Genomic DNA, 22,959 nt, shown 5'->3' on the forward strand with positions numbered 1-22,959 from the left:
GCCTATCTCTTTTTGCGTTAGGATTTATTTTAATGAATCTGAAACTTGCATCATAAAACAATGTCTTCAATTTGACAAAGACCAAATATGATCAAGTGCTTTAAGGAAAAGTATGATGAATACTCAAAATCAAAGACAGTAAGTGATATTTGATCTATATTCTGTTTGAAGCCCAGCAAGTATCCACTGCTGATGGAAAGGGGCGACTAATGCAACTTCCAGTTGATGTGAACCCCACAAATATCCTCACTCTCTTAAAATTTTTCAGTTTCTTGTGTGCAAGGATTACTGGGTCTAATAATACAGCTATTCTGCTGCTTTATATTGAAATAACACTTGTGACCCTACACAGAACAGAATCTGCATTTTGGCCTCCAGAGGCCTAAAGATGATGGAAACAAGATATAGCAATACAAAAGTGATGTGAATATTTAAAAAAAATAATCCAGATGTGACATATAGACTCCAGCAAAAGCTTCTAATATTTTGTTTCCTTCCTGTTTCTTTAAACTCTTCTGCACAGCCAGAAGTAAGTATGTAAGTAAGAACATGGCTCATTCTGTAAGTATGGCTCATTCTTCTGTACCCAAAATGACAAGTGATAAGTAATCTTGGTACATAAACACTGAAAAATCTTGCATCTAGTCTGTGTATGCAGCTGCAGAGTGGCGTTTTACCTCACACAGTTTTGCTATTAAAAAAGTTTAGTGCCCAATACTTGAGCACAGAAATCCAATTCCAGGATTGCAAGAAAAAAACCAATATGGAGCATAAGAACTTTTGAACGTGTATGTAAATGTGCAAGTAAAAGTGTGTAAGTAAAAGACTATGTATAGCATCCTGCACTTAGTTCCAAAGCCCTTAGGGAAATTATAACTAAAACTGAGAAAGAGAGAGCACAAGAAGCAGCAGTGTGTTACTTGCATGGCATTGTTTCTCTTGGGCCCATGAAATTTGGATGCATTTATAGAGCTGGTCTGAAGCCAGCTGGATTCTGATGAATTTTAACCTCAGCCTCTCAGTTTCTGAAAATGAAAATACAGAAAACTTTTGGAAGCTGATACAGCAGTCCTGTGAAGACTGGAAGTTGGTCAATCCGGCCGTTAGCTCAGTGTAACAAATTATACTAAGTAAATGAAATGTCAACCCCATCAGCTCGCAAAAAATTTCAGTCTAGAAGACTTTGATACAACAAAAAGTATGTATCTGATGCCTATTCTTGCTTGGCACAGCAATGAGTGCTTACAAACTTTTGAATTCTACTTTGCAAAGAGAAGTCTCATGTGGCTGGTTTGAATCCACAATAAAATTCCCGTCCTGATACCTCCAGCCATATTCACATGTTCTGGACTTTTGCGGAGCTCACAGGCTTTACTCTTTCCTGAGTCTCAGCAGGAGCAGGCCGGCTTAGCATCCTCTTGCCTGCTGCCAAGGATGGAGGCGGCTGGGGACGGGGCCCCCCTCGACTTTTCTGGGCGATCGCTTTTGCAGGACCGCGGCCAGCTTCTGCTTGAGGCTGCGGTGCCAGCCAGCCCTTGCTGCCCGCCGGACTCCAGGAATCGCCCCGGGAGCTGTTGCGGGTTCCGCCGCCCCCGGGTGCCGATGCCGGTGCCGGGGCGCGGGCGCTGGGGCCGGGGCCGGGGGCGGGCGCGGTGCCCGGAGCGCGGCCGTCCCGCCCCGCGGGATGCCGGGGAGGGGTGTCCGCCGCACGTCACCGCCGCCTGCGATAAATGCCCGGCGGGGCGGGAGCCGTGGGGAGAAGCGTGGAGCGACTCGGGGCGGTGGTGGCGACCCGGAGGCGGGCGGGGGAGGCTGCGGCGGCGGCTGAGCTCGGCGGCAGCCCCGCGCCGCGGCTCCGCTGCTGGACACGTCCGAGCCCGCCGCGCCGCTCCCAGCGCCGCTCCGCCGCAGCCGGCGGGGCGAGGCCGTGCCCGCGCCCCCGGCCCGAGGCGGGCGTGGCGAGGAGGCGGCGGCGGAGCGAAGCTGGCTGCCGGGAGAGCAGGCAGCCGCCGCCGGAGCGGTAAGGGCACTGGCCGGGGGCAGCATCCTCCCGCAGCATCCTCCCGCGGCGGCGGCAGGCCCGGCGGCCGGGGGCGCTCCGGCCGGATCGGCTGCCCCGCCGAGAGCGGGGCCGGGCGCGGGCAGCGCGCTGGGGAGCGCTCGGCTCTGCCCGAGCGCCTCTTTGTGATTCCATCCCGGCCGCCGGGTCCGGTGTGGCGGGATTAGCGCGTGCTCGCCCAGGGAGAAGGAGCGACCTCGGCTTTGCTGCCTAAAGCACTCAGTCGTGTAGTAGGCGTTGTTAGAGTATCGCGTTCTTGCATGTGGCGCTACTTTTTCTGCGAGTTTTCAGTGCTTTCCTTTGCTTGATGAGTAGCAAAACGCCGTCTCCCCCGTTTTCGTGTCCGAGTTGAATACCTTTAGTTTAATTAGGGTTTTGGAAATCGTAAAACAAAAGCTTTAATCAAGGTCATATTTTGAAATGCGCTGAGGGGATTCTTTGTATCAAGTTAATTGTGGATTTCAGTTTACACTTTGGCAATGACTGCAAGCCTTTAACCTTCTTTTGTTAAGTTCCAATACTGGAAGACCTTATCTACAGTCTAATCTTCATTGATGTCTGGCTCCTTTTAAGCAGATATGAAAAGCATGCTTTTTGCATGCAGGCACTGAAATGTGCATGTCAATGTAATATATAAAACCACTTGAACAAACAGAAGTTCATAAGGCTGAAGATAAGCTATCTTCCCAAATCAACAGTGTGCACTTTTAGAGTAAAAAATGCGGCATCCGGCTTTCTCCCCCTTGAACAACAGTTACAAAATCTGTATGAACTAAAGATTTTGTTGCTTAATGAGTCCATACAGGCCAGTCCTTCAGTCTACAAATTACATTACTCTCTCTTATGCATTTACAGCCAGCAAACCTGGAAGAAAGACTTTGTCTTGGAGCTAACTCCTGAGCATTTTGAGATCATTCATCATGAAGTATGTAGTACAGGAATGGCTCAGAGTAACTACCTTGCTATTCATAGCTCAAGCAGTTTCTCCAATGGTTCTTCCCAATGCCACGCTCTTAGAGGAACTTTTGGAAAAGTACATGGATGAAGATGGTGAGTGGTGGATCGCCAAGCAGAGAGGGAAAAGGGCTATCACAGACAGTGATATGCAAAGTATCTTGGATCTTCATAATAAATTACGGGGTCAGGTGTATCCACCAGCTTCCAATATGGAATATATGGTAAGGAAAAATGGATAGTGACATGCAGAAAAAAATGTTCTTAGAATAGTTGCTATCACTTTATAAAACAGCATACTTTCAGTCTTAGCTTGCTTGTTTTCTCATTTAAAGTACTTGTCACTTGTTTGTCTCTTTTTTTTTTTTGTACAGGTATGAACTGTGAGATAAAAATGCCTGTTTGTGGATCAAGTGTCATGCTCTACTTACATTAATGTGTTTATTCTCTCATAGCTCTGCTAAATTTAAGTGGCAGTTCCTCAGTGTTAGGGGCCAATTTCCAAAATTGCAGTACTCTATTGAGTTGATTGCAATTGTGGCCTAAAAGGTTAGCATCTGAGAAGAGTACTGAGCAATGAAATTTCAAGATAGCATGCATGTATTCTTTCCCATGCTTCTAGGCTGGATGGGATTTCTGAACAAAATGAGGATCTTACAACAAGAACGTCTTCTATTTAAGTTGGCACATGTTACTGGAGGGCTGTATATTTCTGTGTTCAAGTTAATAATGTAATTTCTGTTTATTTTTTTTTTTCCTTAAGAAGCCTCTATATTTGGCCTATTATTAGTGGCAGTAAGTTCCATGTTTCTGAACTTTGTTTTTATGCCATAGTTCAAGGCTAATTCTATCTCTCCTTGCTAAGTAGATGAAATCAGGTCATTAGAGCTTTTAAGAAGTCTAGAGCTTTAACAAAAATGGGCAACTTTTCTTTTTTCTGCACCTTTTTCCTGTGTCCACATGGTATATTGTTGACTTATCTGTTCATGCACCAGAGAAAGAGTATTGGTATAGGTTGAGTTGTTTATATCAAATATTTTACAGATTTCTTGTCACTTTCCATGACAGAGGTTTATATTAACACATTTCCAGATAAAAATATCTTTCCTAGACTGGAGTGGTGTCTTTCAGGTTGGAGATCTGTTTGAACTGAGTATATATGGGTCCTGGAGAAGCCATGCTTGCTTAAACCATCAGTACAATCATAGGATGGTTTGGGTTGGAGGAGACCTTTAAATGTTCTTTAGTCCATCCCCCATTAAAGACAGTTTAACTTAAGTTTACCTATGTGAGTGTTATTGTATGTGAGTCGTCAGGAATGAAATCACAGGATATATTGCCACATACCATCTCCAAACAAAGGGATGATAATACCCGAAACCCCTTTAACCCATTCAGTTACAATTGTCTGCACATATTCATAAACCTTGTTTTCTGTTGCAACTTTTTCAGACCTTGCTGTAATAGAGGTTAACATTTTGTTCCCAGTTACTCAGGCCAACTTTTTTCTGGAAAGCTCAAAAACAAGCTATTAAGGTTTTTTGTAAAAGAAGAATTGGGAAGACTGTTGCTTTCCCTTGTTAAAATACTGCAAGCCTTTTTCTTGAAATTCTCTGAAAGCATAGGTATTTGTAATTATGTGGCTTTTTCCATTCCTAATGCCATACTACATTTGCCTGTCTTATATATCTTGGAAAGGAGAATTTGGATATACTCACAGAAGTAAGGTTTTTGACAGTTTTATTCAAAGATTCCTCCAGCACTGCACACACTTGGGCTTAAACTCTGTGTTGGGTCTACATCTGGAACAAGTTTTTTTGGTTTTGTTGTTTTTTCTGTGCTCTCCAAGGATGCCTGAGCCAGAGAGTACAAGTAGCATGGAAAAACAATTACCCAGTTTTAACATCAAGGATGTTACTCAGAACAGGGTAGCAGCTTTCAAGAGAGTGGGATTCAATTTTGGCATAATATCCTAGGGAATGAGGGATTAGGATAGGCAGGGGTTTGAGACCTGTGAAAGGGTCTATGTAAAGTGTGTGGTCAGAGGGATAGATACCTGTGGAGGGTATGAGAAGGGTGTGGAGAGAGCCTGAGTGATCAAGCAGGTGTTGAGAAATCATTGTGATGGAGAGAAAGATTAACCATATCCATTCCTCAAATGCTCTAAGACCTGTGACTGTGATTTGGATCAGAAGTTTATGGAAGGAGGTTAAGAGCACAGACATTTGCTAAGAGAGGCTATTTGAAAAGTTTAAACCTGTTAGTAAGTGGGGAGGAAGATGGTATCTGGAGGAAGCAGGTGAGAGTTGATACTGGGAATGGGGACAGGAGGGTTCAGAAGACAGTGGGAAGCACATGCTGCTTGAGCAGAACGAGGAAAGGACAGGCCTGCTGATTGTTTACACATATATTTTTATGGTACTCTTGGAGATTTTCCTTTCAATGTCTTAACAAAGATAATTATTAGTGCTCCAGAAGAGGGAAACCATCCATCTAAATGCCTGCCTGATGTTTAGCAAGATAAATGAATGCAGCTGAAATACTTTTTGTCTACTTTTGGTGTCGTTTATTAATATAGATATGCTGGCAAACAGGTCTCCTGCTCTTGGCACACTCATGTCCCTGTAAACTGCCCTTTGTATTAGTAAACCCTCTCCTTGTGAATAGAGCTAGTTCTGCTTGAGAGAGTGAAGTTTTATGTCTCACTGAACCTGAATGGAGATGAGCAAGGTCCAGGTGCCTCCCTGATAAACTTGTATCTCTATAAATGTGTGGTAGAGTTGAGAAATTTAAGATATCCAAGAGTGCTTGGAGCTGGGAAAAGTATGTGGGGGCTGCATGCTCTCACTGCACTGTTAGGTTACCTGAGATGTTCCAGACTAAAAGGCAGCTCTGGCTGAAGTGCTTCTGTCCTGCTCATGCTGATGGAATGTACCTGAGTTGATGATGAGACTGATCCAAGTATTTAAATAATCAGTTTTAATTTTACAAAATGTATTTTAGTTTTTTTTTTTTTCATTCTGAGTCATGACACTATCTCCCTGTGCAGCAGAATCAGATGAGTACCAGTGCTGATAAAAGAACATTGGAATGCATAACTGAGGAATGAGTGGGATTGAGAACCACATTGGGTAGGAGGTATTGGTTTTATTACTCACTTACAAAGTCCAGCTTTACCTTTGAGATAAGGCCTGCAGCATAAGACCTTGGTTCTATTAAAAACACAACAAAAAAGAAAAAAAAAAAACAAAACAAAAAACCCCAACCAAAGAAAGCCAAAAAAACCCCAAGGAAAATGAAAAAGTTGCATGCATTACTGAGCTGTACACTCTTTCCATTAGCTTTGAAAAAGCAAGCATTACTGGCTGTCATAGTTCAGAGACCTAAAGTTACAGTACAGGCAGATTCACAGCAGCTAGGTCTAATGAACAAAGTGTTCTCATGGTTGTCTGGCTGAACTTACTGTATGAATAGGTCATCTTCCCAAGTACTGTGGCTCTGGTGGTGAGCAGAAATGGATTCCTAAGATAAGAGGATAAGAATAAAGCATGTGAACTTCTGCAATGAAGCACCCCAGCTTCCAGCAACCAGCAGCTAAGGGACTTCCTCAATCTGCTTTTGTACTCTTTGCATCGATGGAATACTCTCACATGAAATTTTCTTTATTAATCTGAAAGCTTCTGAGTCCACTTGTGTTTTTTGAATCCATGGCATCAATTTGCAAAGCTCTATAAATTTAATTATGTAGTGGGTGAAAAAGTAGATTTTTTTTTCCTTTAAACTTCTTCTATTTGATGCCTTATTTTTCTTTATTGTGAGAAATAGTAATTTCCTCAGTGATCACAAGGCTTTCAGCTGAAGAATCCTAATTCCTTTACTTGAAAACTGTTCTATGTGAAAAGCTGTTCCATTTTGCAATGGTTGTCCTGTTTTCCTTTTAATGCAAAAGGGACGAACCAAACTGTGGATAGTTATGGCATACTGCAAATTGTTATACTTGTATTTATTTTCTTCACTTCCTAATACTTTCTTATATTCTTTTACTTTTTGACTTAGTGTCCTACAGCTGACATGGTTCATACAGCTATTCACAATGACTTCAAGATCTTTTTAATGTGCTAAGAAGTCATTTACTACACCCCTGTGTATATATAGTTGGCTGTTATCTCCAGCAATGTCCTTATTACTTTGCACTCATTCATATTGAATGCTATAAATCATTTTGTTGTCAAATCACTTAGCATTAATGAGTCTCCTGTCTTTATCTTTTATTTTTCCTATCCTGTTTTTACCTATCTTAAATAGTGAACACTATATTGCATTCTCTTTTCTTGGGCTTTTTTGCAGAAGGTATGCTGCAGAGACCATGGACACCTCTTGCAGGGAATCTGAAAACTATTTTGTATTCTCAAATCCCTTCTCTGTCATTTATCACTTCTTCCTTTTCCTTATGATAGCTTAATTTTGTTTGTTATTTTTAAGTAACTTAGGAACTCTGTGGAAAGCTTCACTGCATTTATATGTTGACACCTTCAAGGTGTAATATATGTGGGAGTAATTATCTGTTTATTTCATATTTTTTTAACTTGCCCTATAAAATCATTCCAATGGAAGTCAGTTTTTAGTCTGTGGTTTCTCAGGATCTTCTAGAAGCTTTTAAAAATATTATCAACCATGTGCTGGTTTTTGTTAATGTGGTAACAAGAGAGATAATGTACTGCACAGTAATCAGAAGTTTAATGAGAAAGTTCTTCCAGGTTCTTGAAGGATATTGCTTGGTCCTGGCAATTTGATGCTGTCAGTGTTTTCAGTTTTGGCTCTTGTTTCTTAAGGCTGATTTGGATCCTCCACCTCACCTTCTGTCTCTTTTCCTGTATGGAAGAATTCTGGTGTGGGAATGTGCATAAGCTCCTCTGTAGGGAACAGTACTGCAAAAATTCATTAAACTCTTCTGCAGTGGCCTTATATGACCTTATGACTGCATGTTAGATCATTCTTTCCTAGACCTCCTCCTTCAAAGCTGAGAGAGTTTTTGGGTTGTTGACATTATGACTTAAATAGAAAAAGAAAAATCTTTTTTTGAGGTTATGATGAACTGTGTGTTATGAAAATGCATGGCAAATGCATGCTGTATATTTTTCTATTTGGATTGCTTCCTTTTAAAGAAAGGTGTAAGGAACATTTTCTCTTTGCTGCGCACATGAATTTAACAGCACTGGAAAGAGAGGAGAGAGGAATGAGATTTCCCTGCTCCCCCTCTAAAGCACCTGAGCAGAGCTTAGAGCATTGTGTCATGCTTTCAGCATGTCCCACCTGGGCTGTTGCCACCAGTGTGGCCTTCACACCATGTGTGCCCTTGGGGTGCATCCGTGTGGCAGAGACGTACTGGGAACTATGGCCAAGGGCTGCTGGCCCTGTCAGTCTGACCAGAGCAGGGGGGGCTGTGGCTCTGCTGCTCTGCAGGGCTCAGGTGTCCTGGCCTGGCCCTCTGCTGTGCTGGAGCTGCTGTGCCTGCCCAGCCTCTCTTGCCAAAGACCTATCCTTTAAGGAAAAAATGGGAACCATCATGCTTTGATACATGGTTTGTTGTGGATTCATGTGAAGTAGTTCTCTTATTCAGTTGGAAAGGGTTTGCTGCCTATTAATAAATTCTTACTAGTTTGTAAAGGCTTAATAAAAAGGTAAAAAACTTCCTGAACTCCTAATATATATATTTTTTGAAGCATTAGTTGTGTATCATGAACTGAAATTGGGAAAAATTTTTTTCCCAATAATTTCATTGGTAACCTTGCACCTTATTAAATCTGAATATATTAATGAAAACTGATTTCCTTTGTGATTATTGCAGTCAAGACTACAAAAATCATCATTATTATTTGGATAGTGGAAGTTGTTAATTCCTCTATATTCCAAACAGTTGTAGTTTGCAAAATGAAATAAATCACCAAGAATAATATTCACAAAAGTAATTTTGGTTAATGAATGTATATGCACTCTATTTTAAATCCTTCTTTTAGTATTCATTCCTTGATTTCATACATATTTTCCCAAAGAAAGAAGTCAAATGATTAATGTGAGATCCTCATTCCATGCATGTGCCTTTGCTGTACTTAAAGAGTATTCAGGTTTCAGCTTGATAGATAGCAGAGCATTTCAACCTGGTATTTCTTGGCCCCAAGCCATGCACTGCATTTTGTAATTACTGTAATTGGAGACACCAGTGTCTTCTAGGGCAAGGAAGTCTTTGCTTATTTTGTTATCTCTAGTCTTTTGGCCAGATCCTGCCAATAAATACCAGGGATGGCATTGCAAAGCTCATAACTTGCTTCTATAAAGTTTTACTTTGGAAGACTTGTGAGGAAAGTACAAAGTTCTAGAGGTGCTTTTAAAACAGTTCAGATTAGAATATTTATTTGTGTAGAGCTGTGCATATTTTGTTTATAGCTGTGCATATTTTGTTTATAGCTGTGCATATTTTGTGTATAGCTGTACCATATAGCTGTGTGGTTCTTCAGGAAAATTCTGGATGTGTATCTGGCAGCAGTGTTGGACCCATAGTTTGTTCCCAGAGGGGGGAAAAAAAGAAATATTTTTTCTTAGTTTGGTATAATGTTTGGTATAATATTTCTGTAGGTCTTTGAAAACCTTGGTAGTGATGTGTTGAAAGTGCTAATACCATATAATTCCTTTCAAAACCATGACTAATTCATGACTTCTCTGAAGGGCTTTATATTTTGGGAGGCTTGAAGACTTGCCTCCCTTTCAGTAGCTTCAGGAAGACTTCTGAAGAAAAAAAATTAGGAAATCTTGCTTATTCAGATTTTTAAAAAATTTTTCTGTAGTCAATCTTCTGTTATAGTTAAATAGAAACCATTGGACTTTGGATAAATATGAACCCACTAGTGCATAGAGCTCTTGCATAATAGTAAAAGATTATTCATGGCGTCATAGGTATGAATAAGGGATCAAAATAAATTTTCTTGCTATTTTGTGATGCATTTAGGTTTTATGATCAGTTTAATCAGGGAGTAGCAGCTCCTCTCTATGTGTATCTGTAAGTTCCAAGATGAGGTTTTATTTATTCTAGTAGTATCCCTAGGAGAATTGAAACAGCATTAGAAAACATAAAGGAAGACCTTCACCATGCATATTCATGTTTTGGTGAATTTTTCTGTTCTGAAGTGCCCTTTTAAATTTCCTAGACCTTTCTGACAAAACATTTTGATGTCTCTGTTTAGTGTATCTTACCCATCTTGCCAAAACTCTTCAGGGATGCTTGATTAAAAACAATTCCTGTTCCTTTTGAGCAGAGGGCTTTGGTTTGTGGAATTGCCTAAGTGGCTGAAGAGCACTTTGGGTGCCAAGAACAGAGCAGCTCTATTCAGAGTGAACCTGCCCTCTTTCCCTCTGGTTTTCCACTTTTCTGCTTCACTTCAAAGATTGGTGGAAGTGCTTCAGCTCCTTTGCCTGTGCTCAAAGGCTACTGACTCTGCATCAAAGCACACAGTGACGTTGACTTATCCTCTTATTCTCCCTGGCAGTTTTAGCAAAGGATTGTGCAATGTGAAGTGGCCAAGGAAAAAAAGTGGTATGACTTCTATTGATGTAATGCCAACAACAACTAAGCAACTCCAAGTAAAGAAACTGAAAGTGGAAAGTAGCAAAAAGGCTCACTGTCTCAAAGTTTAAGGGAGCTCTCCCAAAATAAAATAATTAGCAACACAGGACAGACACTGTTCATCTTTTACTTTTCCTTTTGAGAAGTTTTTTGTCCCCAAATTAAAGAAGATCATTAAATATTAATCAGTAGTAGCAGAATCTAAGCTAAAGTATAACATATGAGCAGAACACAGAAAGGATCAATGAAATCTATGAAAGTAGCTCCCTGAATAGTCCATGTTGCCTGCCATTTTTATGATATTTGCCTCAGAATCTTCCTCAACTAATTTTTTTCTTTTTAATTGAGAAAAAAAAATACTTATTTCCCAACATTATTTCATTGAAATGCTAGATATGAAGTTATCCTGTTCTATGTAAATATAATCAGCCTTAGATTTGGCGTGAGTCACTATCATTAAAAAAGTGTGATTCAAGCAAAAGACTATCCTCTAGTAATATAAAGATGGACAAATTTCACTTTATTATGAAAGAAGATAACAGTTTCTTCAAATGAGGCTGTTAAATCCTGAATTTGGCTGCCTGATACATATCACAGTAGATTTGTCCTGAATTCCCTGTTGGATCTTCAAGTGGTCAGGGATTCCTTTAATACATTTTCCAATTTTTTTTTAGATGTTATTTGAAAATATTTCTGAGAGTAATGCCAGGTCACAAATGATCAATGAATGCTTTCTGGCAGTAAGTTCAATTCACTTATGTCAAAACACAGTGGTCATCTTTTAAAAGCATTTAGTTTGACACATATTTGAGATACCACAGCTAATTCCTGTTCAAAGTCCAGGAAATTCTGTAACATGTCTAAAACTGCTGTATGAAAGCAATCAGTTACAGTGAGTTTAACCTGGTAATCACTACTAGGATTTGAGGTAAGGACCTGTGCTCTGGTCAGTTTGTGATTAGCTATACATATTCATGAATACTATTTGTAATGAATGTGTGCAATTCATTATTTGACAATGGACAAACTAGAGAAATTAAGATCAGCTTTCATGCTGTTGCTTCTCTTCTATTCCTGTTAGAATATAGAAGTGAATGATTTTTAGTCATGTCCTCATAGACAGTCTCAATGCCCTCCTTTTAAAAAGCAGCAAAGAAAATGCACTGTTTCAGAACACCTTGGAAAGCTGAATATTCCAGCATGGTGTTTTTAACATGCTTAGAGTACACAGAGAATTAAACGTGATTAGTCATGTCTGCTGGTTCCTATTCCTGGTTTTACTTCTTCAACACAAGGAGCTCAAACACATAAAGCTGTAATAAGGAGATACTTCTAAATATTGGTGCAATTTTTTCAGTGTTTGGGAACAATATTTTTGGCCATATACCACTTTCCTGTTTCCAGGCAAAAGCCACAGTTTTCCTGCTTTTTACTCTTTTCCAAGAGAGTAGCTAAAACCTCAAGGTCTATTCAGGGATCTCTGCCCAGTTTAAAGCTCTATAAACTCCAGGCTGCCACATGGTAGCATGTAAGTTCCTTACATTTCACTTCTAGCCAGGTAGTAGTTTTCCAGCAGAAAATGCCTGTCTTAGCTTTCTTGGTAGAGGAAAGTTTGGCAATTTTAACTATTCTTTCTTTGTGCTTAAAAGAATATATCAGTACTAGTTAGTAGTGTTGGGTTTTTATTTTCAGAGAAATTTTGCCTGGTGTTTTTGCCTGAGTTTTTGTGGTCACTGCCGCATAAAGGACCTCAGGCTGTGGGGAGACCACATTTTTTTTCTGACTCAAATAACTGGAGGTAAGCATCTCAGTTGAGTGAAAATTATTTGCTTTTCAGATGTGCTAATTAATTATGATTAGTTTTCATGGACTTCCTTCAGTATTTTTGTACTGATGAAATTGTCTCACTGAAGCATGACTCAAAGACAAGCTGATGAAAACTGCCAATGCCTGTTCATCAAAAAGAGATCATGTCAAACCAATCCATTTTTACTCTTTTAATCACCCAGTAGTTAGGGAAGTAGTAGGTGCCATATTTTGACTCTGGAAAGTTCTTGATACTCTCTACCCTGATGTTTTTGTGAGAGAAAATTGACAGAATCTCCTTTTAAACAGGCAGAAGATTGAAGGTGTTGGAGCCTCTTCTGTTTTGCTTGAACACTTATGACTTGTGTGAGCAAGGAGTACACCTGAAAACTGCAGTGTGTGTATACATATACATATACACACACACACACATATATATATATATATAGACACACACACACACACATATATATATATATTCTGGGCACAGGATGGGATTGTTTTAAAGAACATGATTAAAATTAGAACTTGAGAAGTAGAAGTAATGGCTGGGGATGAACATGCTGAAACTTAACTGCAAGGTATGGAATGAGGAAGAAATCAAACTGTTGAAGTACAAGGGATAAAATGTAGAGGTAAAACTGCAACATAAAGATGCAGGAGTTACACTGACTTAAAAAATAATATGTGGCACCAATCTGTAAAGGGAGTTGTCCATGTGTGAAACTGATTTGTTTGAGATGGAAATGTCCATTTCTGGTCTACCCATTCTAGAGACAATAAAAAAGATTAATAAGATTGATTATGAAGACAGAATATGTGATTTATGAGATGATTGAAGGAATGAAGCAACTGAATTTGGCCAATCAGGGAAATAAATGAATAAATAAAGGTAGTTACAGGAAAGAGAGAGATTTCTTTTTATGTGACAATAAATCATCAGCTAGCATTGCAGGGCAGGAGGTTTAGGTTGCATACCAAGGAGATCCTCTTTACTCTTACAGTCATAAAAATCCAGAGGGAAATAAAAGTCAATATTATTCTGAAAATACTGTTACTATTTTAAATTATAAAAATGTGGATAATACACATATATTTGGCTCAGTGGAAAAGGCTAGATAGACTACAGTCAGGATCAGTCTCTTGAAGTAATTTTTAAGTGTACCTTTCTGTTTTTCTCTGTTGGTGCCATGCAGGTCATTTCTAGTTTTCAACTGTATTTCTGGCATATTTGCTCATGGCATTTCTCATTCTATGTTTCATCTTTACTTTTTTTTTTCCTTCTCAGTGTCATTAGTCTTAATACAGTGGATTCCTTTAAAAAGTAAATAAATACCCATACTGTACCGTGGTATTTACTTTACCACTCTTTCCCTATATTTAGAATGTATACAGCAATGAGGTATTTATACTATGCCATGGTAAATGTTTACTTTCAGTGGTGCCCACTGTACTTACTTTTCCATCTTTACTGAGCTTGAAGTTTAGCTCTTCTTTAATTTCCGTATAGTCCCAGTCCATATGATTTTTTCTGCCTTCCAACATGTGAAAATATATCCAATTAAAATGTTACCTCTGTTGAGGGTTTTTTAAAAATTATTTTTGCTGGAAAATGTTTTTTGAGCTACTGGCCTTTGCACTTCTGTTGCTATACTTTTTGGTGTAATAGGTGGACTCCTGCTGGTGTGCCTTGGATGAGAATGTACATTTTTGGTTTAACACTCATGCAACACAAATGGTGGGATTCATCTCACAATGCTTCTGATGTCTGTGGTGTAGATGTCTGCATTTGGGCCAGTCCCCTTTAATTAGTAGAGAAAAATGAGAACCTCCAACACACAGTTTATCTCAGTTAAAAGTGGGTGGTTAAAATTATCTCCTTCTGTAGATGCTTATTTGTCTATGTAACTGCAAAAGTTATTTAGATAATTAGCTCAGATGTAGGTATCTGCTTTGAGGCTGTTTAAATTCAGGGTACATTAATCCCACCTCATGTAATTTGTTTGGCTGTTGATGAATTTTAATTTAAGATGTGGTAGTCTCACTGAAACAGCAGCTCCTCCAATAAGCAGGACATTGGTTTCAGTCCACACTGTACCTAAATCCTGTGTTGACATAGGTTAAATTCCAAAATTTGTAGTCCAGTATGTAAAGCTAAACTGGCTTTAGTTGTGGTTTATGTAAATGTGATATGGTGCAAACCAGAAGCAGTCATAAGATCCATATTTTTTGCAACATCCCTGCTGCAAAATGTGGTGCAATCTTCTGGGGTAGAAGAAGAGTCAGCAGCTGGAGGCAGTAACTGCTGCTACAATTTAGTTTAACCTGCCCAGCTGGGTTTTGGCTTCAGACAGGGTAGTGTTTGAGAACATTTGTGAAACACTGATAGTGCCATCCATATCTGTTTTTCTTTGATGGTGAACTAGTTTTAACAGGATACTGATGAAAGAAATGCCTGTGCTGACAACTGTTGTGGTGCCATTCAAGCAGATTTGTAGAGCAAAAGAATTGATGCTGAGAACCTGACATTCATGCTAATTGCATTTCAGGGTTTGTTTTTTTCTGCTCTGTCTCTCTGTGTGGAATGAATACCCATGAACAACTTCAAAGTGCACTCTAGCAGTGTTATGCAAAACAAAAGGAATAGTTTCAAGGAGGTTCATACTGCCAAGAAATTTGTGAAATTTTCAGTGTGTGCCTATCTCAATGTAGAAAGCCAACCCTGATGATGGTACCTTGTCCAAAAGATAAATCTCGTGGTACTTTTCTGACAAAGTGAGCAATACTTTTTCTTGATAAACAAGTTGAATTACCTTGCATGTAGTATCAAACGATTTCCAGTCAAAGTGCTGGGAATCAGTTACCTTGATGAACTTCCATCTTCTTGTGCTCCCTTCAGTACCCTGCATTTACCAAGGAATTCTCATAGAGCAGTCATTGAAACCTGGTGACAGCAGAGCATGGATGAGGGAACTGCTGGATGAGAAATCAGGTGCTGTGCACACCTGTTTTTCAAAAAATTATAGTCTCCTTTTTTAAGGAAAGAAATTTCCTATATTTTTAAGTAACAGTGTTTGAAGATTTAATTCATCCTTTGGCAAACAAAAAGATCCTTGTCTATAGCTATGCAGAGATTTCTTTTCAACTTTACTATTTCTTTCAAAGAGTTAAGTTGTTTTAAAAATGTCCTTAGTTTAAATCTGTAAAATACTGACTGTTTCTGAGTATTGTGGAAGAACTTCTTGAATTAAGCTTAAAGCCTAATTCAGGTCAGCTCTATATTTATTTCAGTAGCCAGATTTTAATATCACTAATGACATTGTGCTTAAAATTTGAGAAATGCTTACTTCTGGTAGGATGTAAAATAAATAGATTGTGGTGACTCTTCATATTCTTCCATTTTTATTCTGGCTTCTTTTAAAATCCCAAGCACCTTGGCATTTTAAAGATCACTAATTAGTTTTGTATTTGAACTCATTAATTTTGTTATTTGATCTGAATGAACATGAAAACTTAGGTGTTTATCTTTGTTTGTGTATGGAGATGCTTTCATTGTTTGAAACTTAAAGCTTGCCATCATGTAAGTGAAATAAGGGAATGCTATTAAAAGCACAAGAATAAAATTTGTATTCCATTAAAGAGGTATATTTTAAATACTTGGGGAGATTATTTTACCTGTTTGTTTCATTTAGCCTACTTTGTGCATGAAATGCATTATATTTGGAACTAATCTGACAGGATTAGTATAAAAATACTTTAAAATAAACAGTCTTTTATCCTTAGAATTAAGATGCACAGCTTTTTTCATATAACTTCAATTAGAATAATTAGTTGAGGAAAGAAATTTGGATCTCTTATTTTAATTACTGAAAGAGAAGAACAAAATTCAAGGTAGTATCAAAAATGTAAAGTGGCTGGCTCCTTTCTGTTCTTGATCCCATGTCTGAAACATGTTGATAATTCAGTGGAAAATCTTCAGAATTCTTCAAATTCCACCTACATGTAACTGTAGAATTGGCCTTCAAAAATACCTGTAAGCTGTGATGTGGCATTGCAGTCTTACAGATTTCTTGTACAAGTTTTTAATTTGTTTCAGAAATTTCATACAAATTCATGTTACTAGCACCAGAGTATAATTTTTGCATTACTGAAGTAGTCAGATATAAATTAAAGATAGTTTTCCAAGTGGTTGCATCAGGGATTAGGATACCATTTATAGAATCACAGAATTGGTAAGGTTGGAAGGGACCACTGTGGGTCACCCGGTCCAACCTCCCTACTCAAGCAGGGTTATTCTAGATCACATGGCAAAGGACAGCATCCAGATGATTCTTGAATATCTCTGGTGAGGGGGACTGAGCAACATCTCTGGTCAACCTGTTCCAATGCTCAGTCACCCATACAGCAAAGTTCTTCCTCATATTGGGGGAGCTTCCTATGCATCGGTTTCTGCCCATTGCCTCTTGTCCTATTCCCTGGCACTACCAAGAAGAGCCTGGCTCCAGTCTCTTGGCACCCTCATACCTGGGGTTTTTCCTCCCCAGGTGCAGGACCCTGCATTTGCCTTGCAGAATTTCAGATGGTTCTTTTCTGCTTGTCTCTTCACTCTATCAAGATCCTTCTGAAGGCCTGCACAGCTCTCTGGGCTTTTGCTTGCTGCTCCCAGCTTTGTGTCATCAATGAAACTCCTGAGGAGACATCTGCCCCTTCATCCAAGTAATTCATAAAAAAGTTAAACAATATTTGGTCCATTATTAAACCCTGGGGTACATCACTAGAGACAGGCCTCCAAATAGACCCTGTGGCACTGATTACAACCCTGAGATCTGCTGCTCAGCCAGGTCTCAACTCGCCTCACTGTTCACTCAAGTCCGCAGTTCTTGAGTTTGACCATGAAGATGTTGTGTGAGACAGTGTAAAGAGCCTTGCTGAAGTCATGGTAGATGATATCCACTGCTCTCACCTCATTCAGCCAGGTAGAGGGAAATCGAGTTGGTCAAGCATGATTTAACTTTTGTGAATCTGTGCTTACTACTCCTGATCACCTTGTCCTTCACATTGGTAGAGATGGCCACCAAAATGGGGCTCTCCATTCCTTTCAAGAGATTGAGGTGGGGCTGCCTCTGTGGTAATTTCCGGGGTCCTCATTCTTGTGCTTTTTTGAAGACTGGGGTGACATTTGCATTTTTTCAGTCCTCAGGCACCACTCTGATCTCCACAAGCTTTCAGACATGATTGTGAGCAGCCTCACTATTGTGTCTGCCAGGTCTCTCAGCACTTTTGGATGCATCCTGTTAGGGCCCATAAACTTGGTGATCTCAAGTTTGGGTAGGTGTTCTCTGACCCAGTCCTACTTGACAGAGGGAAAGTCTTCCTGCTATCATTCCATTACTCTGGTGTCCTAGATCAGAGATCCCTGAGCGCTGGTCTTGTCAGTGAGATCCAATGCAAAGAAGGTGTTCAGTAACTGCCTTCTCTGTGTCCTGCTGCTAGGGGCTCTCCTCCATTTAGTAACAGGCCCACAGTATGCTTAGTTTTTCCTTTGTTACTGATGCATTTGACAAGTCCTTTGTTCTGTCCTTGTCCTTGACCAGATTCTTGAAGGGCCTTGGCCTTCCTTCTTTCATTTTTATTTACTCTGACAACCCTGGCCTGACCCTGCTTCCATCTCCTGTGTATTTCCTGGCTATGGTTGAGTAATGACAGGAGCTCTTTATTCACCCACACAGGTCTCTTGCTCTCTTGGCCTGATTTCTTGCTCATCAGTATGCCTCATCCTTGAGCTTGGAGAAAACGGTCCTTGAATATCTTTCCCTCTTTTTATTAAAGATCATTATAGTGATCCTGGAGATTGGGAAACCTTTTCATTTCTACATTGGTTTGGATTTGTGTTTTATGGTTTCTGTCATGGTAGGTTTTGGAGACACAAGTAATTATGACTTCTAGCACTTGTATCTCTTTTTTGTCTACTGGGTGTAGGAGATTAACAATGCTTTATTCATGTTTTTTCTTTGATGTCTCTGGTAATCAAGAAAGTGACTAATCTCTAGGAAACTCTTTGGAATAGAGATATTTGGACATTCTTCCAGAATGTTTTATAAAATTTATATTCCTTAGTAGAGAGGTGGGATTTTGTTGTTTTTTTTTTTTTTTAACTTTAACTTCTATTGAAACTTCTATTTTAACTTCTATTCCATTTCAGGAAGTGGAAGCTTTGATGAGAAAATGAGCCCATAGAACAATGAACATTGCACTTAACGAGTTCTTTCCCCCTGTACTGGAATTTACACTTGACTGATTTTTTTAATATCTGAATATGTAACACTTATGATATTTACTCCATCACATCTCAAAATATACTTAAGTGATTAAATGAGAAGGAAACTAAGTTATACCTTGGTACTTATAAATGAAGCTGCTTCAAGTAAAGTGCGTTATGATGAGGCCTAGAAAGTGGGAAGTGTGCTTATCTCTGGCTAGGTAAGGTAAAGGGAGTAAAGACAATATCTTATACTGTGGATGAAGGCAGAGAAACGGTTAAAGAAGATGGAATTTTTTTTCAAGACCATATCCAATTTCAACAGTACTTGGAGTGTGGGTGTTCATCTGTCAGGAGGATTAACGATGAATTTCAGTTTTTCATTGAAAAGCTGTACTTTCAGAGTTCTGGATGGCTCTGTCATGCATAGCTTTCATCACTCTTTAAAGAAAATTTTGTTAAAGGTAATTACTTCACAGGCTTGAAGAGCTGATTCAGGCAACTACTGTTGATTGCCTAGCTCTAAACTTAAAAAAAAAAAAGTATAATTATTTCAGTTAAAATAGCTGCATAAAATATTTTTAAACTTGTGTGGTGAGAAAAATAGAACAATAGTACAATTCCTTTAACTGTGACTGATGTTTTAAAAGTGGAAAATGTGGGGGGATGCTTTACAAGAGAATATCTTCTGTCTTTCTGGAGGTGGTAAGAGCTATAAGAAATTGTAGCTAGCCTTGGAGGTAGGAAGGTCTAAAACTGAGCAAGTGCTGAAATTTTTGTTCTATCGGAAGTCTAATTTATTCTAAATTTGTATTTCAGAGTTCAGTTGGCAAAACCATTCTTAATAGCAATTATTTGGGAAATATATTAACTTTATGTCTCGTTCATCCTAAGAACTAAATCTACATATTATAAGATTTTGAGGTGACAATACAATATATGCAACAAAGACAAATTGTAGTGGCTTTTATTTTAAAATATTATGGTCTTGTGATTTTGTGGTAGAAGATGAAGCAACTCTACTAGAGCCTATAAGAACAAAGTATTTATGTGGAGGAAGTGTGTTAATCATCATGTGTTTTTACAATGGGTACAATAGGGAGAACAACATTTTGTGGTGGTGTGACAACTAAAGGGAAGGGGAAAAATTATACAAACTGTCACTCATGATTTAAGATTAGAATGTTTATTTCTGGAGATTAAATGTTGTGGTTTATGACACAGAAATAATGGCCTAGGAGAGTGAATGGAAAATTCGTACAGTTTTCTAAAGTCAGTGGTCTTTGTATCCATAGGTAGGTTAAAAGATTTATTCTGTCATTACTATACTATTTGAGTATTTCTGTCAAAATAAATGTTGCATTTTGGGAGTCAAAATATACCCTGCAAATTGTTTACTTGCTGATAATATTAATTATACCACACAAAATCCAATCCAATACATTACAGATTTCTGAAGAAGAGAAGCAAGAACAGATATTCTAGGATTAAATTGAGTGAATAAAGTCTTTACATAATAATGGTCTTACATAACCAAGGACATACTTGTTTTTGATGAGTTATCTGATTAATAATTTGAAAACTGCATATCAAAATCCATAGAAAAATAAATTTTAGCATGCGGAATTTTTCTGTTTTATTTGTGCAATCTTTGGCTGTGTTAACGAGTTTTCTGCCTTTTATCTATGCTAAAAATTAGTAGACACGATCTCCAGTGTCTGCATGGGAATTTGGATCTGGAAATACTGAATTAATGTTATTTAGATAGCATAGTCTCACTTAATGAAATTTAGTCTGAACATATGATGAAATACTTCAGGTTCTATCAACATGTTTTTCTTTCCTGGAGGCATTCTAGTTTCCTAAACTGAATGTTGGTATTAGTCAGGTATCTGGAAACTATTTCTGCAGCTATCAGGAAATCCCAAAAGTCAAGCAAAATTATGGATACTTTGCACTAGAGCGATGGACCACTTTGAGCAAACCCCAGCTTAGTGCAGTAAAAACTATTCTGCACTATATTCACAATATGGTATGACTTTTTTCAAGGAAAGTATGTCATAGTATGCTTTTGAAAGAAAGAAACTTGGATTTGCCTTTCAGCTACAAGCTTATTCTTCCATCTCCCTTAAAGAATAAAAATTAAGGATTAACAACAATTCATAATCTTTTTTTTACTTCTTTTAAGCATGCCTCTTTACTATCATGAATGTCCCTTGTTTTGCTAAGCTATCCATAAAATCAATGGATGACAGCCTTACTCTAGTTTTCATAATTTGCATTGGAATTGTGTATTATTTCAACAAAAGGTGGTTATAGAAAAGGAAGAGGAAATCTCATTCATTTCACATAAACTATTAGTTTAGAGGAAATAAACCCTTGTTTGAAAGCAGGTTGGATAATACCCTTTCATTTAAGAAAAATGCCCATTACTGAAAAACAATCTCACGGGACAAAAAATGCACGTAATTTAGCTTGGAAAGCTGAGCTAAGCCTTTCAGTTTCATATTTGTGCTTTATTCACTGCAGCATGGCTGCACGTGGTTTCTAAAGCGAATGCTGAGAAGGGCTTAAAACTTTTTATTCTCTTAGTGAAAGCATTTTTCTTTCTTGTGAAACGCAAATGCAGCGTACATTTTTCAATTTTTACTTTTCAGTCTTCTGCCTCAGTAAAAGAAACTTCAAAAATTTTAAAAAAATAACAATTTTTCTTTTTTTTTTTAAGAATAAGATACACACCAAATATTTTTAAGAAGATTTCCCTTTGTTTTCCTTTATATTTCAGACATGGGACACAGAACTGGAGAGATCTGCAGAGTCATGGGCTGAAACCTGTCTGTGGGAGCATGGACCAGCAAGTCTTCTTCCATCAATTGGACAAAATCTGGGGGCACATTGGGGAAGGTAGTTTAAGATACTATTTTGTGCAATATATGAGATTCTTAAAAATCTAACAAAATTTTCTTGTTAATAAAAGAAAAAAATGGCAGAAGCTACAACTTCTGAATGATCTAATACACTGCTACTGGCTTTCCTAGGTACAGACCTCCAACATTTCATGTCCAAGCATGGTATGATGAAGTGAGAGATTTCACATATCCCCATCCTCATGAATGCAATCCATATTGTCCATATAGATGCTCTGGTCCTGTTTGTACACATTACACACAGGTATGTAGGAGTGCTTGATTTTAATCACCTATGGAAAAGAGTGGCAGAGACTTCCAGCTGGGTTGCTGTGTGACAGAGCGCACTAAGCCTGCAGTACATTCCACAGCACAATTGCCCAAAAAGGGTTTGTTTAGACTCCAAGTTATGAGCCCTGGGTATCAATGACAAAGTAAGATTGTCATACAAATCTTTAGATTTCATCCTCATAAATATCAGCAGGACTGAGGAAAACTTAGCAGTAATACTCAGTTTAACACAAGCCCCTGTGTTAAACTGAGTATTACGGCTCAGTGCATTTTGCAAAATTTGGATAGCCCTTCCTATAATATGTTGAAGAAACAGATCATTAAAAAAAAAAAGTTTTCTTAGGTGAATTCCTCAGATCAAACAGTAGTCCTAAAGTTTTAACTTTTTGTTTTAACTTCAGGAAGATTTTAAAATTAGTGATAATTTACTTCCTATTTCTGAAATCTGTGTATCTAGCCTGAATTTTTGTTGAGGGGTACCAGTCATGCTTTCAATGAGCGGGAAATACATGATCTTCAGATCACATTATGGTCCACATTTAATTTTTGATATATCTTGAAAACTTAATATATAAATTGGAAAACTTAAAAATTATTAATTTTTAAACACTTATTTTCTGTTTACTAGCATAATTTACAATTGTATCTAATTTTAAAATAAAATCACCTTTATATTCTTATTTACTGTATCTAAAACCTGTAATTACATTTACTATTACATGCAAGATCAATACATAAATACAGCTTTTCCGTGGTACTAGTTCTTCACAATAGTTCTCTCTTTCAATTCTTAAATCCTGCTGGATCTACAGATTTGGCTTACCTTGAATAAATAGATTTTCAACACCTGTCATATTTTTATCATTTGAAAATTCCAGACTTTGTAATTTTGATTACTTTTGAGATCTGCAATGAAAGATGAATAGAGGAGCACAGCCACTTCAGGTTGCAATGGCATAGAAGCATATTCATTTAAAACCCATTACTTGGGTCTAATCAGTGTATGAGTATTTTTGTTATTGTTTTTATCCTTACTTACCTCCTTTTACTGCTGAAAAATATCTGT

General features: G+C 38.2%; 1 protein-coding gene across 2 annotated transcripts in view; it reads left to right on the top strand.

The window, feature by feature from the left end:
- The first annotated feature begins 1,748 nt into the window (after positions 1-1,748).
- Positions 1,749-22,959, top strand: part of CRISPLD1 (cysteine rich secretory protein LCCL domain containing 1) — a 37,091-nt gene continuing 15,880 nt past the window's right edge. Inside the window, exons 1-4 of one of the 2 annotated variants that reach the window (XM_054637750.2) lie at positions 1,749-2,020; positions 2,915-3,237; positions 21,482-21,600; positions 21,735-21,867. In XM_054637750.2, the coding sequence (XP_054493725.2) occupies positions 2,980-3,237; positions 21,482-21,600; positions 21,735-21,867 (510 nt within the window). In that variant the 5' untranslated portion in view covers positions 1,749-2,020; positions 2,915-2,979. Of the gene's footprint in view, positions 2,021-2,914; positions 3,238-21,481; positions 21,601-21,734; positions 21,868-22,959 lie in introns of those variants that run through there. The other variant, XM_077186596.1, reaches the window with a different exon arrangement.

This window comes from Agelaius phoeniceus, chromosome 1, assembly GCF_051311805.1.
Source record: "Agelaius phoeniceus isolate bAgePho1 chromosome 1, bAgePho1.hap1, whole genome shotgun sequence".
Classification (NCBI taxonomy): domain Eukaryota; kingdom Metazoa; phylum Chordata; class Aves; order Passeriformes; family Icteridae; genus Agelaius; species Agelaius phoeniceus.